This window comes from Patella vulgata, chromosome 3, assembly GCF_932274485.2.
Source record: "Patella vulgata chromosome 3, xgPatVulg1.2, whole genome shotgun sequence".
Lineage (NCBI taxonomy): Eukaryota > Metazoa > Mollusca > Gastropoda > Patellidae > Patella > Patella vulgata.
The window spans coordinates 211,235-229,717 of NC_065881.2; the positions used below are offsets into that span (position 1 = coordinate 211,235).

An 18,483-nucleotide genomic window follows, 5' to 3' on the forward strand; every position below is an offset into this window, starting at 1 on the left:
CCTTGACCTGTTGATGAAGATGTAAAGTTCCCATGGCATTTCAGTTTTGACATTAGTTATATTTAGTAAAACCCTTATCAAGCGAATTAATGGAATAAAATTCAACCATGTGTTAGTCCCGAAATTATCTTGTTTTGTCGAGTGTATGTTAAACCCCATTTCTCTCTGTCTCTCTCTCTCGTGTCCTGAGGTTGCAGGATTCTTGTTCCCAGTGTGGACTGGATTGTTGACTTGTTGGGGGTAGTGCTTGGGATGGATGGCCAAATGGTTAGCGCATGCGCATTTTATCATAAGGTCTGTCATTGAGCCAACTGGCATGGTTTCAGTTCCCGGGTTGTACATGACAAGGAGTAGGGTCGCCTGTCCATCCTCATAGGTTTCACCGGGTCCCCCGGTTTCCTCCGCCTACGCGCAAGCAAAGTATTGAAAGAAAATTTAACCATATGTTAGTCCCGAAATGACCTAGCTTGTGTTATGTGGAGGTCAATCCCCATTTCCCCATCTCTCTCTCTCTCTCTCTCTCTCTCTCTCTCTCTCCCTCCCTCTCTCTCTCTCTGTTAAAGACATTGATAGACTGGAATTGGATGAAGAGTAGACCTTCCTAGCCTTGCACTAAACAATTTGATTGGCCATGTTTTTAAAGATGATAACATTGATTATAATTTTTGGAACTTGGCGAAGTTCAATAATGAGCCGTTAATTTACACGTTTCATTTAGTAAACTTGTTTTATTTTTCTTCAGGTGTATGAATACGATGATTTTTATTTTCTCACCGATCCTGAACAATTGATCTACAGTCATTGGGCTCATAAATCTGAATGGCAACTTCTATCGAGACCAATTTCATTACAAGACTTCGAGAATCTTCCCTTGGTCAAATCCTATTTCTTCAAATGTGGAATGTTCTTCATTTCACACCATAATGGTGTCGTGCAGACGAAGAAAGGACGTGTGGCCTTGACCCTTGGATTCAGCAAGCCAACCAACTTTACATATAAAATAGTTTTCACCAGTAATAATGAGGAGATGCACCAGGGTCAGAAACTAAAAAGTTACGCTCTACAACACCAGGGCAAGAACCAGACGACAACATTTATCTTCCGAGCTCCAAAATCAGGCCAGTACTATTTCACGATCTTTGCCCAGTTGTTGACCGGAGAACTCGGAGTAAAAAATGTCTTCACTGCCTCCGCAGAATATAAAGTTATCGCTGATGCGACTTCCCCGGATGCCGTTGCTCTGCCTAACTGCTCCGATAGTAGCTGGGGTGCTGGAATCGCCGTGGATCAGATTGGATTGGTTGCCACGCCGACTGACGGTATCATAACCTCGTCAAACGGAAAGGTCAACATAGAGTTCAAGAAGACTCGCCCAGCATTTATTTTATCCAAGTTACGCAAGAATGGTTTGAGAGAAGAAGACCTGGAACAATGTATCAGTGAGCAAGATCTTGGAGATCGTATCATCGTCACGGCCAATTTACCCCAGCAAGGTGAATATGGTATTGAGGTTTACGGTAATGATCCAGCTAAAGATGGCGAAACCTACACACATATTTCTCAGTATTACGTTCACTTCGCTCCACAAGCAGAACAACTGAAAGCTTTTTACCAAGAATCTCCAGAACGTCGTCATCTTTCTCCACAACAACAAGCTGAACTAGAAGGAGGTTTCAAACCAGACTCAGCTGGGGTATGTAAAGATATTTTATTTTATTTTATATTCTCAAGGTGATAACTGTCTTGGTCCACCACTCCCTAACTTATCATAAACAATACTGGCACGGCTGATAGACATTCTGTTAAATAATTAGGATTGACTTACTTTAAGAAGAGTTATGGCCCTTGAGTTTTGTTTCTTGTACAGATTAAATTATATTTGCATGTTTGACTATTTTCTCTACCATTGTTCACTTTAGTCCTTTTATTAAAAATAGGGGGGTGGTTGGCCGAATGGTTAGCGTGTGTGCGCTGTATCATAAGGTCTGTCATTGAGCCAACTGACGTGTAAAAGCGAATGATTGAAATAAAATTGAACCATATGTTAGTCCCGAAATGACCTAGTTTGTGTCAAGTGGACATTAATCCCCATTTCTCTCTCTCTTTCTCTCTTTATTAAAAATATTGTATGAAATCATGAAAGAAATAACAGTTTATTTGTACGTATACAAATAAATACTGTTTAATATATGTGAGAAAACCGGGAAAGTTTGTGATTATCATGTTTTAGAGAAGGGTTAGAGTTAGTATGATGAATAGTCTCATCTAGGGTTAGGGTTAGGGTTAGAACACGAGATGAAAGCACATGATGAATAGTCTCATCTGTTAGTCAGGATGTTTGTTTATGATTAGAACACGAGATGAAAGCACGTAGCGTTTTAAAAGTTTGTGATATTTATATGTTTTGTTTTGTTCTAAGAGGAAATGTTATTATAAATCTTATTTCATCCTATTTATTTAACATCTGTAGATTTCTGTTGGTGTACAGACATAACTTATTAAATCATGGTTGATTTTACTGTTTTATAAAAGTAGGTTTCACTGAGATAGTTCTGTATTAAAAATCAGCATCACTCGAACAGTATGACAAGAGGGCATTGAGACTGTTTTGTTAAGGTGGGCTTAGTAAAATAAAGACGGTTTTGGGACAAACTTTATAGAAGTGCTTTCCTTCATATTTGGGGGGAGAGGGTGTTGATGGGTCACCTGTCCAACCCTGTGGGTTTTCTCCAGGTCCTCCGGTTTCAACCCAATGCTAAAGATTTCTACGCACAAGCTAATTATTGAAATAAAATTGAACCATAGGTTAGTCCAGAAATGAGTGTTGTTTGTCTCTTGTTGTGTCTGTGAAGTTTGTCTTGTCCCTGGGTTTGTCTTGGGTGTTTGCTAGGATTAGGGTATATATATATAACTGCCTATATACATTCAGTCACAGTATATGTATATAATAGTTGCTTTCCTTCATATATAATCACATGGTTACAGTATATACATGTAATATAGGTGTAATATTAGATATTAAAGAGGTTATTTCCTGTTTTAAAACTACTCAACTACCAAATATCTCCCACTACTCCCTTCTATACATCACATAATACTAGATCTACTGTACATGTATATTATTACCATACAGGATAGTCCCTGGTGGATATATACCACATCATACTAGATCTACTGTATATTATTACAATTCGGGATAGTCTCTAGTAAATAGATACTTCATATTGTCTTTTGATAAATGGATTAATAATTTGAATTAATGATGTCGAAAAACGATGGAAGAGTTGTAACATGTACTGGAATGTTTTATGTAAGTAAAGTTTTATAAATCATCAAAATACTTTTTTAGATGAGATTTTTTGATTAATGCAATTAATTACTCTGGTACCTCACGATAGGGTGACACACTGTGAGGCAGGGTACCTCTCCATAGGGTGGTTCACTGTGATGTAGGGTACCTCACAATAGGGTGGTTCACTGTGAGGCTGGGTACCTCACGATAAGTTGGCTCACTGTGACGTAGGGTACATCACGATAGGGTGGCTCACTGTGACGTAGGCTTTTGTATGAGGCAGGTGATCTCACTATATGTTGGTTTGCTGTTAGGTAGTTTTTATCATAAGGCAGGAGGAAGGGGGGGGGGGGCATGGCTAATTACAGGTAGTTGATTTTGAGGTTAATTTTAGTATATGGGACCACACTATCATATGGTTTGTTTATTAGATGGTTTGTTTTTAAGATGGACTGTTTATTAGATGGTTTGTTTTTAAGATGGACTGTTTATAAAATGATTTGTTTATAAGATGGACTGTTTATAAAATGATTTGTTTATAAGATGGACTGTTTATAAAATGGTTTATAAGATGGACTGTTTATAAAATGGTTTATAAGATGGACTGTTTATAAAATGGACTTTTTATTAGATGGACTGTTTATAAGATGGACTGTTTATAAAATGGACTGTTTATAAGATGGACTGTTTATAAGATGGACTGTTTATAAAATGGTTTGTTTATAAGATGATTTGTTTATAAGATGGACTGTCTATAAGATGATTTGTTTATCAGATGGACTGTTTATAAGATGGACTGTTTATAAGATGATTTGTTTATAAGATGGACTGTTTATAAGATGATTTGTTTATAAGATGGACTGTTTATAAGATGATTTGTTTATAAGATGGCTAAATCATAGAGTCTGCCTTTCAGTCAAGTGTATGTGACAAGAAGGTAGGGTCTGCCTGTCCAACTTCATGGGTTTTCTCTGGTAGACACTAAACCCCATTTCTCTCTCTGTGTCATTTCACACCTTTAAAACATCTAGACCAGAGGTGTCAAATATCTATCCCACAGACCAGATCCGGCCCTCCAAGAGTTTAAAGGTGGTCCGTGGAAGAAATTTCAACAAACTGACGTGTCAATAATTCTTAGAAACTAGCGGTGGAAATCATCTATTATTGTTTTCTGGTTTCAGTAAAACTCTGACTTCTGTACTGTATGTCATAGATAACTAAGTTGTGTGTAATACAGGGGCCACGGTGGCTAGGTGGGTAAGACCTTGGCTCGCTAGCCTGGAGGTCGCATGTTCAATCCCTACATTGGTCGAGAAAGTTCACCCAGATTTTCCGGCGTGGTTCTCCCTTGTCAGTGATGCAGGACAGAGGGCCTGTCAAGGACAGCTGTCTAGTTGTTCGGATGGGACAAAAAACCGAGGTCCCGTGTACACATTGGCGTGCACATAAAAGATCCCTTGACATTTGGAATTCGATATAAGAGTAGGCCGTAGTGCCACTGTCCGGGCAAAATTTCCCTCATAGCACACTGCATGGTGTATGCCCGTCTTCATTAGCCCAGTCTGTGCAGAACAGTAGGACATTAAACCCTATTTCATTTCATTTCATTTGAAAACCAGTCTAAATTAATTACCTGTGTCAAGGACGTTTGTCTTTGTTTTTAGAATTGAGTAAAGTTCAAGAATGTTTGGTTTTATCTTGATATTTCTGTATATCACCTGCCCACTTGATTTGACACCTGAATCAAAATGAGTTTGTCTCACCTGATCTAGAAGAAAACTTGGTATCAATGGACTGTTATACCGATTTACAGGTGTGGTGTATACCCCTCTTAATTAGCCTGGTTTCTAATATAACTTGAAACTCCATTTTGTTTTATATCACACGTTTAAAATATATAAAACTTGATAGACTGTGATGGTGTTATCTCAGGTTGTTTGTCACTGTAACTATTAATGTTATTTAACCCCGTGAAATATTTCAATCACTAGCTGTCAAGTTAACCCCATTGTTGTGTGAGACAGGTTCATGTAATTTTAACTCTATTAGTGTAGTATTGTTATTTGAGACAGGTTTATATAGTAAGGGTGGTGCCCACAAGAGATAAATTCTAACCTATTATTTCACGTCTTACTATCAGTTGAGATTTAACTATTATATTATTAGATATCAAATATTCTTTAATACGAACTTGGTGAGTGTTTTTTTATTTACACATTCCAACATATTTGAGTTGGCAGAGGAATTAGTGGGAAGGATGTTTAGAGGGTGTGGGTTAGGGGATGATATGTTGAGGGATAGGGTGAGGGGATTGATATCTTGAGGGATAGGGTGAGAGATTAAATCATTGTCATCAATAGGGTGAGGAATTATTACAGAAGATTGAAATGAAATTGGATTTAACTCGCAATTTTTTGAACCAACACTATGCTATGAGGGAAATTTTACCTGAATAGAAGTGCTGTACCAAGCGGTTTTTTTATGTGTATGCCAATGTGTACACAGGACCTCGTTTTGTCATACCGTCCGAACGGCTATACATTATGTGAATTTTTCCTCAAACAAGATTACAGGCTGCATGGATAATAATGCAATTGGAACATGATATTCATGAAAACCACAAAACTGGCCAAATAATTTTGTTAATCCTGGTTTTACCTGTCAGAAGGAATATCAGACAAGGTGTTCAAATTTGGTTTTGATAAAGCCCAGAAATTACGGATATAATTTAGTAACATACAAAAAGAACCTGAAATTGTGTGTATAATAGTAAACATACATTATGCAAGAGCTAAATCTAGGCCTGAAATGTTATCTAAATCTAGGCCTGAAATGTTATCTAAATCTAGGCCTGAAATGTTATCTAAATCTAGGCCTGAAATGTTATCTAAATTATTAGACAGTAATTAACTTATCCAGACCATAATCAACTCTCGATGCCATCACTATCCTGCGATATTTAGGGGATTGGATTGCATTTTTTTAAAAAATAATTAAACATAAAAATGCATCACCGTGACTCAAGGATTTGGTCATGCGCGGCAATTTGGTGTGAAGCGCGCACCATAGGTGCAAGCCGCGCGAACACCGCAGGTGAGAGATTGACTCCCTTAGACTCGATTTCTGAGCACTTAAAAAATAATTTCGGAGATTTGATACACTATTAGTTTTAGCATCTTGTTAAACCATGGATTGATTAATACCCTGTAAAATCGAGATCAAAACACTGCTGCGACTGACCCGCAGACAGAAATATACCCATAAAACAATCAGAAAGACGATTTTGTAAACCTACGCACCATGATATAGTATTGGCACATGGGAAAAACCTTGTCAGCGATTTTCAAAACGTATGTATGATGCTGCCCAGTCTTCAACTTTTGGGCTCAGAAGCGGCACAGTTTGGCCAGTGCACGGCGGCGTCACCATGTTAAACGAGGCTCTGCCGTGACTAATTTTTTTATCATACCGACTTTAGTAATGATGATTAAGGCTAGCCTAAACTTCAGAATCTAATATTATCAGCATATTCTATTTTTGAACTATTATAGGGAGACCTGTCAAGTCATTATCTAATCTCCCATTATGCCCCTTTAATGAGAAGAAATACCATTGAATAGTATTCAAGTACATTGTAGTAAAAAATAAGCCTGGGTTGAAATCTTTTTGATATTATTTAATGAGTGAAGTTACCAAACAGCCATATTGTAGGAAATATGAAATGTGAATGACAAAAGTACAATATTGTTTAAATTATTCCACTTTACATGGTGTAATTGTTTTTGCTGTGCCACCGTATTACGAATATACAACCGCTGTTTGTCTTCTTTAAGAATTTGTGACAAGGAGTAGGGTCGCCTGTCCAACCTTGTGGATTTTCTCCGGGTCCCTCCCACTGCTAAAGACCCCTACGCGCAAGCAAATTATGGAAATAAAATTGAAACACATGTTAGTCCCGAAATGACCTAGTTTGTGTCGAGTGGACGTTAAACCCCATTTCTCTCTCCCTCTCTTTAAGAATTAGAATATGCAACAGTTGGTCGTCTGGATATGTTGAGAATGAATGTGTTTTATTTAAATGAAACAGCTGTTGTGATTAACAATCAATATCCCGAGCCTCTAACTTACATCTACTTGTAAATTTTATCATTTTACTTGTCAACAAATTTCAATGAAATGAGTCAGTGAGTTTTTATTATGACAAGTGAAACCTTGTCCTCTCTCTATATGATGATGGTTGGATAGTTTTATATCTGACCTGTTTCAGTTCTATCCCGGTGGATTCACACATTTTAGCCGTTCCATTGTAGAATTTAATTCCATAATGATGAATGACGTAAGTTGTAATTGCTAATTTATTATCAAGAATTATATTTCATTGTGTCTATCATATTAACGTGTTATGTGTTTACGCCCATGTTAGACCCTTGTGTTGGTCGAAACAGAGGGGGGGGGTGGTGGATAGTGGATAGCGGAATGGTTAGCACGTGCGCGCTGTATTATGAGGTCTGTCATTGAGTCGACTGCCGTGGTTTCAAACCCCTGGTTGTACATGATGAGGAGTAGGGTCGCCTGTTCAACCCAGTGAGTTTTCTCCGGGTCCTCAGGTTTCCTCCCACTCCTAAAGACCCCTATGCGCAAGCGAATTGTTGAAATAAAATTAAACCATGTGTTAGTCCCGAAATGACCTAGTTTGTGTCGAGTGGACGTAACACCCCATTTCTCTTTCTCTCTGGTCGAAACAGTCAGGATTTTATGGTGTGGTTCCTCCTTGTCAGTGCTGCAATGCCGAGGGTCAGGCATGGGACTGTGTATAGTTGGTCGGATGGGATGAATAACCAAGATCCTGTATACACATGCATGTGCATGTGCATGTGCAGTTGGAATCTGATATAAGAGTAGGCCATTTCCTTCATGGCACACTGTATGGCGTATGCCCGTCTTCATTAGCCGAGGCAGTGCAGAACAGTTGGACGTTAAACTCCATTTCATTTCATTTCGCCCTATTTCGCCCTAAATTAGAAATGTCGCTTATCATCTGTATATTATTACTCCCAGCATAATGCACACGAAAATGTTCTCCAATTTAGGTAAATTATTTTCTGGTTTGAATTCAGTCACATTAAAAAGAGACCCTTTTATAGATTGTATTTCACCAGGGATAAACAATCTTAAGACTAGCCTTGCTGGACTCAAAACAAACTTTCTATCACATAAATCAACATCAGACTTAATAATGATGTTTGATTGAATTTCGATATATTTTGTTATTTAATGATGTTTTTGGTGTAATCTGGAGATGAATGAATGTATATAATTATATAATCAAGTTGGCATGGCGACGTGGAAAATCTATATTTATTATAAAAAAACATGAATGAGACGATGTAGAAGTAAAATGATTACAAGACTGATTTATGATATAAATAGATTAAGTTGTGACAGGAAGTCGTATTTCCGTCATCAATTGTCTGTATTTAGACGTAAAAAGATGACTGTGTTTCACCCCAGACTATTTGATCAACAAGTAGTTTATTAAATCGTTTATCATTTACACTGTAAACATGGTGTACTCTTTATAATATCCTTCCCTGCAGTATAGAATATTATCCACTAATAGCCATTGACAACCCCATTTTTTAAAATATTTTCAGGGGGTGCACTCCCCAAGCCCACCTTAAAACCCAGTATCCTGTGTCGTCTACTGTTCATTAAACATACATTATTCAAGAGCTAAATCTGCATATTGCAGGTCTTTCTTTAGGCCTAAAATGTTATGTAAACTTTTAAATTAGACATTTAACATGAAAAGACCATAATCAACTCTTGATGCCATTTTATGTGTCGGATTTTAGCTGGATTTGAATACGATCTGCTGCTCAATGCTCATTGATGATTTAATTAAAAAATGGATAATCGAGACTATGTTTTTTATTGTACCAACTTTAGTAATGATGACCTAGGCTAGGTGTAAAATTCAATCGCAAATATTTCAGTTCAGAGTATAACAATTTGACTAAAATTTTCAGCATATTCCCTTTACATTATCTAGTTTTTATACGCCCACATTGAAATGTTGTCGTATATTGTCGTCTTCCCCGTCCGTCCGGCGGTCCGTCCGTCCGGCCGGCCGGCCGGCCGGCGTCCACAATTGCTTGTGGACGCTCTAGAGGCTAAAGTTAATATCTGATTGACTTTAAATTTATACACAGTGTTTAAGGTCTTGAGACAAAGAAGCCTATTGATTTTCAGAGATTTCCGATAATTACTGCCAGAGTTATGGCCCTTGATCACTTTGAAAAATCTTGTGGACGCTCTAGAGGCCAAAGTTAATATCCAATTGACCTTAAATTTATACACAGTGTTTGAGGTCATGAGACGAAGAAGCCTGTTGATTTTCAACGATTTCCGATAATTACTGCCAGAGTTATGGCCCTTGATCACTTCAAAAAATCTTGTGGACGCTCTAAAGGCCAAAGTTAATATCTGATTGACATTAAATTTATACACAATGTTTAAGGTCATGAGACGAAGAAACCTATTGATTTTCAACGATTTCCGATAATTACTGCCAGAGTTATGGCCCTTGATCACTTCAAAAAATCTTGTGGATGCTCTAGAGGCTAAAGTTAACATCCGATTGACATTAAATTTATACAAAGTGTTTAAGGTCATAAGATGATGAAGCCTATAGGTTTTCAGTGATTTCTGATAATTACTGCCAGAGTTATGGCCCTTGATCACTCTGAAAAATCTTGTGGATGCTCTAGAAGCGAAAGTTAATATTCGATTGACTTTAAATTTATACACAGTGTTTAAGGTCATGAGACGAAGAAGCCTATTGATTTTCAGCAGTTTCCAATATTTGCTGCCAGAGTTATGGCCCTTGATCACTTTGAAAAATCTTGTGGATGCTCTAGAGGCCAAAGTTAATATCCGATTGACTTTCAATTTATACACAGTGTTTAAGGTCATGAGACGAAGAATCCTATTGATTTTCAGCGATTTCTGATAATTACTGCCAGAGTTATGGCCCTTGATCACTTCAAAAAATCTTGTGGATGCTCTTGAGGCTCAAGTTAATATCCAATTGAGTTTAAATTTATACACAGTGTTTGAGGTCATGAGACGAAGATTCCTATTGATTTTCAACGATTTCCGATAATTACTGCCAAAGTTATGGCCCTTAAGTTATCATCCGATAGACTTCAGATTGATACACAGAGTTTAAGATCTTGAGACGAACAAGTATATTGAATTTCAATGAATTTTTATGACTTGAACAGTTAAATCTATGATATTAAAAGCTTTGCATACAAAACGTTAGCATGGGGCAGAACTTTATAAAAACCAAACAAATTCTAATAGTTTTCTGATAATTACTTCGTGAGTTGTTGCTCTTAATCAGATTTTAGTGTATTATAAATGTTTCATTACCGAAAAAAGTAAAAATATGCGACAACCCTTGTTGACTGCCTGGACGATTTAGTTGCTGTGGGCGTATGTTTCGTTGCCTGGCAACCTATCTTTAACTATTATAATGAGAACTGCCAGCTCTTTATCTAATCTTCCATAATGTATATTTTAGTTTCTAGAATCAACTCAAACATGGCGTTCACAGGCAACGAAACATGCTCCTCAGCACCAAAGTCATTCAAACAGTCCACAAAGGTGTCATATAATTATTCTTTTGTTCTGTCATTGAGTCAACTGGTGGGGTTTCAATTCTCTGGTTGTACGTGACAAGGAGTAGGGTCGCCCGTCCAACCTCATGGGTTTTCTTCGGGTCCTCCGGCTTCCTCGCACTGCTAAAGACCCCCACGCAAATTAATGAAATAAAATTGAACCACATGTTAGTCCCAAAATGACCTAGTTTGTGTCAGTGGACATTATACCCACCTCTCTCCCTCTCTCTCTCTCTCTCTCTCTCTCTCTCTCTCTCTATTCTTTTGTTAGTAATGTGAGCATTTACAAAACACCAAAAACTGGACAAGATACAACTCTCTCTCTCTCTCTCTCTCTCTCTCTCTCTCATGATGTTTAGTGATGGAATAAGTTGTCCAGATTTTGTTGAGTGGACCTTAAACCACATCTCTGTTGATTGTTATTGTAATTTTAATGTTTTTGTATTTTACAGCTGTCCAATGCCACTCAAGCCATGAATTTGGGTGGTAACCAAGGTTACAACCAAGATGATGATCTTCCACCACCACCACCTGAGTTACTACAGCAACAGTATCTGTATGGTGCTCTACCAGACGGAAGTGGTCAGGCTGTTATGAATAATTTGGCCTTCACCCAAGGTAAAGGTCAACCTACCACGTATGCACCAGGTACAGGCGAGGCTGTTAGTGTTCAACAACAGAAGGCCAACATAGCCAACATTCCAGCCACTTCCTCTCCTTATAAGGTAATATATTGCTTTTCACTCTTGCACCAATCATCACCTGTGGGACCTGGTGTCGGGGCCAGTCTAGAACCAGAATATCAACAACAGGTGACCAAATGGGTCCCGGTTACTAGCTAGGTCACCACTCTGTATTTTTTTTAGAATAACCCTATAAGTAGTAGAAAGAGGCTCAGTAGTCTCGTAACCGTGGTAACCAATAATGAAAGGGTTTATTTCGTGTTTATTGCAGGTTCCCTTGTCCAAATCTTCCATATATTCAGACTAGAGTAAATGTTTCATCTATACATTTAAATTTACCGGTATGATATTTACCGGTAATATAATATTTACCGGTAATATAATATTTACCGGTAATATAATATTTACCGGTATGATATTTAAATTTACCGGTATGATATTTACCGTTAATATAATATTTACCGTTAATATAATATTTACCGGTATGATATTTAAATTTACCGGTATGATATTTCAGGTTGAGAAGAGATCCGTCGGTCAACAGCCACCAGCCGTACCATCCAACTTTCAACTGGTTCCTGTTCGTAATGAGAAATCCAGCACCCCTCCCCCTGTCCCAGCTTCCTCGAGTCAGGTGAAACCTAATCTAGATGCTATTGATAAACAAGTATTGAAGAGTGTTGATGATCACGCTATACAGGTAAAAAACATACATTCTCTCTCTCACTTTCTGTATTAACTAGTAATCTCTAATCTTTATTAAACATACATATTGCTTGAGCTAAATCTACCTATTGCAGGTCTTTCTCTAGGCCTGAAATGTTATCTAATTTATTGATTAGACAGTAATTAACTTATCCAGATTATAATCAACTCTCGACGGCATCGCTAGCCTGCGATGTTTATTGGATTAGGTTCAGATTTGCTGTTCGACTTCGATTCATAATTAAATCATGAAATGGATAATCGAAACTATGTTTTTTATCCTACCGACTTTAGTAATGATGATCGAGGCTAGGTCGAAAATTCAATCGCTAAAATCTCAGTTCATAGTAAATCAATTTGACTGAAATTTTCAGCAAATTCCCTTTACAGTATCTAGTTTTAACTATGATAGTGAGAACTGCCAGCTCTTTATCGAATCTTCCATAATGTATCTTTAAGCAAATGAGATGAGATAATGACAGAGAAGCTTGGTTGAAACATATTCTTGTATTCCATGGGAATTATCACCTGTATTTCCAGCTCAAATGCTATTAAAGCTATTTTCCAAACATTTAGTTTCTCAATCTTTACAAAAAAACTTCAATTAGGTTTTTGTTGAAAATACGTTTATAATGTGGATTATATTGTTTTATAATGTGTGTTTTAATGGTCGAGAACGAGACATTAAGTAATGTATTGAAACAACAAGAATGACGTAATCACAAGTTGTTGTTTCAATATATTACGCAATGTCTTAAGCTCAAGACAATTAAACAGCTTGAAATACAGACACTTGCACATGCTTTGCAATGAAATACGTCATACCGGTCGAAAATTTTAAGTGGTATAAATAATTTACGCTTGGCACATTGCCCGTACCATTATTTGAAATAATGATACGCCAACATCAGAGGATGACGTGACATATGTATTTTAAATTATTTTATAATGTGTATTATTTTTGTTTTATCAGGTATCTAAGAGTGACCATAATAGTTTCCGTGATTTAGTCTGGGATTTGATCTACTCTAAAAATATAACCAATGAAATCGAGAAAGTCAGGTGAGTTACCATGGTAACTTGTTGAAATCCATAGATTCAAGTTAATATTGGTTTCTATACATTTTATACAGAATTAAAGTAATAAGGTTTCTGCTATCTTTATTGTACAGGGTGGCTGAAAGCTAAACACTAGCACGTTAGATCGTAAGGTCTGTCATTGAATCATGGGCATGTTTTCTATTCCCCTCTGGAACGTGACAAGGAATAAGGTCATCTGTCCAATATCATGGGTTTTTCCCAGGCTGCTTCGCCCCTCCCCCACCCCCTACTGCTAATGACACCTACGCGCAAGCATATAATTGAAATAAAATTGAACCATATGTTATTCCTTAAATGACCTAGTTTGTGTCCAGCAGACGTCCTCTCTGTTTTATACGAATCAGTCCATTCTTCACTTAATGTTAATTTATTCTCCAATACGCTTAATTACTTAAAATTAACATTGCTGAATTTTTCAGAGTCATTTTCCGATGGTTAGCAACCAAAAATCTAAAAGAGATGAATTTTGATCATATTCAAGCAGGAAGTCCTGAAGAAGTATTAATGGGTTTAAAAACTGGCAAGACAACTTATGCTATGGTTTTTGATACAATGTGCAAGTAAGTCATATAATATTACAACCTTTTACAGGCATTTAATAACTGAATACACCAATATACTAGAATACTTTTGGACAAACAATTTAGCCGATGTTTTGAAGAGTGACTAATTTATTTAACCAGTATTTCAAACTTATTCCCTCAACATTTTCGAGCAACTGACTAATTTATGTAGCCTACACCGCATGTGTGTGTGCTCTCTAATTTTTCTTGCGAACTTGCTAAGATAGTTTGGCTACTCCTAAAGATGTCAGCCATCGAAATTGAGAGTCAACAATGATATATTGCAGAGTTAAACTCTCTCTGTCACTGTCTCTGTCAGTCAATCTTTAAATTACGGCCAATTGTAATCACATGACCTCAATATTCTGTTCAATCAAAACAACTAGATACTCTTCCTTGCCAAAATCCTCTGTCCAACACCACTGACAAGGGGACATCACTCTGTCCTACACCACTGACAAGGGGACATCACTCTGCCCTACACAGGGGAAAAACACACAGGATGGAGCCTAGTAACATCTGGTTAATGAGCTAGCTGTTTAAATAATCTGAATACATCATGTTTTATTTGTTTATTTTAAGTTATGCTGGTCTTCATTCCAAGATAATTAGTGGATACGCTAAAGGTGCTGATTACCATCCGGGTATGAAATTCCAACCAGGATCTAATCAACATTCGTGGAACGCTGTTTACATCTACGGAACTTGGTGTCTGATTGATGCTCACTGGGCTGCACGTCGTATCATCGGCAAACAAGCACAGACAAACGTCTCCGAGGAATTTCACTACCAACTGGATGAATATTTCTTCCTTCCCGACCCTCATCAGCTGATTTACACTCACTTCCCCGACGAAAATAAATGGCAATTACTCGAAATACCCATCACACTTGAAGAATTTGAAAATCTACCACACATGAAACCCCAGTTCTTTAAATATCAATTGGAATTCGTCACGCACAGAACTGCTGTCATCTACAGTCGGGGTGAAATTAACATCCGTCTGCGTTACAGCGCCCAGAAACTTGCTGTTACGTTCAATTTCACCATCTGCTTTGAGAACGGAGAAGAAGAATACCGAGGCGTCAAGTTGAATCGTTATGGGATGCAAGAAAGCGTTGGCAGTATCGCGTCATTCCGTCTCCGTCTTCCCATCAAAGGTTCGTACATCCTGTACATCTACGCTAAAGAGGATACGCCAGAAAACAAAGAAAATGTCTACGCCCAGGTCTGCGAGTACAAGATAGTTCAAGAGGATAGTGCCAACCCTGCCCCAGAACCCTTCCCTCCATGTTCGTACCTGAACTGGGGTCCCGGACCAAGCTTTAACAGATACGGGTTAACAACCTACCAGCAGACGGCATGTATATTTACCCGAGATGGAAAGGCCGAGGTTCAGATCAAGATTCCGCACCAGATGCAGTTCATGGGTAAAGTGAAGAGTAACCATCACAGTGATGGAGATCTGGAGGGTTACGTCGTACATCGTGTCGTTGGTAACACTGCTTTCTTTAACGTCACAGCACCCCAGAGAGGAGAGTACGGTCTGGAGATCTATGCCAATGATCCTGTCAAAGAAGGTACCACGTTATATCACGTAGCTCAGTATGTAATCGTCTGTAACGAAGACGTGAAGACGACCCCCCTACCTAAATTACCCCCTGGTTATCTCGGCCCACAAAGTAAATTTACCGAGTTTGGTTTGTCGACAGCAAGTCATCATGATCCAATCATTCATCTTGACACAAACACTGTGACGATACAGATTAGATCAGAGGCCCCGCTCCGTGTCACCGGTAACCTGTTGGCTGTTCAGGATGATAGCAGTGAGGTCGAACATCCAGAATTTATCTTTGCTCATACAATGGGTTCCCTGATTACTTTCATCGTCAACCTTCCACATACAGGTTTCTACAAACTACAGCTGTATGCCTGCCCCGTTAACGACAGCAGTCAACAATTACCTGGTGTTTATAACTACCTGATCAACTGTCGAGAGGTCAAACAAGCCGTGTTCCCCTTCCCCAAACAATACGCACAGTGGAAGGAAGGATGCTTTATGTACGAACCAGGTGTCATCGCCTCGACGACTGGACCAAACGGACAGAAGATTAGCCGAGACCGTCTGCCCCCACAGGTTAATTTCCGTCTGATGATTCCAAAAGCCGATGCAGTGGCGGTCGTAGCCGGGGATGATTGGACACACCTAGAAAAACTACAAGGAAACGAATGGGGAGGAGTCATCGATGTCGAAAAACACTACGGAAAGAACACAAAAATAACCGTTAACGCGAACTATGGCGGAGACAAAACAAGTTACGCAACTCTGTTGGAATATACTGTCTAATTAATCATGTTATTGTTTATTGTTTATTTGTATAAGTAGAATTTTTAACATATAATGACACAATGACCATATATAGCAATTAATGATCAGTTGGTCACAATGACCATATAATATAGTAATCTGTCGAGTAGAAAAATATGCAAAAATTGGACATATTAATAAAGTCTTTTTACGCTTTAAATTTCATAGTAGACATATTATACCAGTCTTTCACTGTCATAGCACTTGCTTTTTCTACTAGTAGAATCATTATACAAGTCTTTAGTTGAAATTGCTAATCTTATTTTGTTAATGAAACAAACAACTTGAAATCTGGTGAAAATACGAACACATTTATAACAATTACCCAGGGTTCTAAGTTTTAAACATTTTGCATGCTGGACATATTTATGCTTGTTACAATTACGGAATTCAAGTCTAAAGAGCAGCGACTCCAACAGTTTAACAATTTCTTGAATTTAAGAAACAGAACTAGATAGATTGTATATTTTGTTTTATTCGTGTCTTCAACCAGATTTCAAGTTGTTTATTTGATCTGACATGTTATCTTTATTATCACTGCTTTTGCTTTGAAATAAAACCCTCCGATTGTTTATCTTTTTTTAATCGTCTGTTTATAACTTATACAATGTATTGTTACCATGGTTTTAAAGAAAAAACAAATGTCAAGAAATATACGGTATATGAAATAAACTCACAGTTTATAATTCTAATGAAATGTTTATAAAATTAAAATGCCTTTTTTTTTTCAATGAATTGTTATGTTAGCCTTGATATTGTTAAGATTGAATCTATGCCTTAGAAAGAAATTTGTTAAATTTGAAGATTTTAGATGTAAAGATCCTGTGGATGGTCGATTGAACGTTTCAGAATTGAATTCTCTCAAACCATCAAAAGGACATCAATAAACATGTGAATCACGGGCGACATGCATCGACTTATCGTAGCTGAAATGAAACATTTCATTATGCCACGATTCTGCTCACAGTTTTCAGGACGGGTAGAAACGTCAAATGAGAACGTTCTGAACGTACAATTGATCCTCCCCTTTCTGTTCATTTGTTTCTTTCGTTACCAGATAATGTGAATCGTCAGCTGGAATGACGTAAATTATTCTTTAATTAGGCTCCACCCCTCTGGAGATCAAATACACTGGTTATTTATTATGTACCACGTCAAACTTCTGAAAACAACCGCATTCCGGAGATCAATAAAGGGCAACAATTCATCATGCGCCACATCAGATCATATATTAACGTTAATTGTAGATCATGTGACTAAAACGTTTACCCTGTAGCTGTGTGTTTTTTATGTAGCGTTATTTGTTTGTAGATGGCGATGACAGTAGTTTTATTTTATACGGAGTAAAGTTACGAAGGTAGTAAAATGTTTTATTTAGACAAGATGTTAACATTTATTATAGTAAGATTAATTCAATGAAGATACAAATAAAAAAATAAAAACATCATCTTTTTTTTTCTTGCAATAAATGGCTTTATTCAATAATAGTTTTTGTTTAATTTTTTTCTTTCAAGGAGAAAGGTGGGGACCGTCAGGGCGAGGTGGGGTCCGTCAGGACGAGGTGGGAACTGTCTTGGGCAAGGTGTAGTTTGTCTGGGCGAGGTGGTGGCTTTCAGGTTGAGATGGGGACCGTCTTGGCAAGATGGAGGCTGTTGGTACAAGATGGGGACTGTCGGCGCAAGATGGGGGACTGTCGGGGCAAGATGGGGACTGTCAGGGCAAGATGGGAACTGTCTGGGCAGGATGGGGACTGTCAGAGCAAGCTGGACTGTCGGGGCAAGATGGGGACTGTCAGAGCAAGATGTGGACTGTCGGGGCAAGATGGGGACTGTCAGGGCAAGATGGAGGCTGTTAGGGCAAGATGGGGACTGTCGAAGCAAGATGGAGTCAGTGCAAGGTGGGGACAGTCAGGGCGGGATGGGGGCATCTGGGAAAGGTCGGGGCTGTCGGAGCAAGAGTTGGCCAACTAGTGGTAACTTGGAATGCTGATTTTATGGTTTAAATATTTTAGACTGTGCACCAACGAAAGAATCAGACTTGACTCCTGATTGGTTGTTTTTACTTCACAGTTATATTTAGGGTCGGG

The 18,483-nt window shown here is 38.0% G+C and overlaps 1 protein-coding gene across 6 annotated transcripts in view; it reads left to right on the forward strand.

The window, feature by feature from the left end:
• LOC126816845 (hillarin) overlaps positions 1–17,882 on the forward strand; it is a 55,373-nt gene extending 37,491 nt beyond the window's left edge. For 2 of the 6 annotated variants that reach the window (XM_050543611.2, XM_050543612.2), the window contains exons 6-11: positions 743–1,693; positions 11,430–11,702; positions 12,178–12,360; positions 13,339–13,427; positions 13,886–14,026; positions 14,612–17,882. In XM_050543611.2, coding sequence (XP_050399568.1) covers positions 743–1,693; positions 11,430–11,702; positions 12,178–12,360; positions 13,339–13,427; positions 13,886–14,026; positions 14,612–16,376 — 3,402 coding nt within the window. In that variant the 3' untranslated portion in view covers positions 16,377–17,882. Of the gene's footprint in view, positions 1–742; positions 1,694–3,155; positions 3,311–5,066; positions 5,106–7,487; positions 7,629–11,429; positions 11,703–12,177; positions 12,361–13,338; positions 13,432–13,885; positions 14,027–14,611 lie in introns of those variants that run through there. The other 4 variants (XM_050543613.2, XM_050543614.1, XM_050543615.2 and 1 more) reach the window with 4 other exon arrangements.
• The last annotated feature ends 601 nt before the right edge of the window (positions 17,883–18,483 follow it).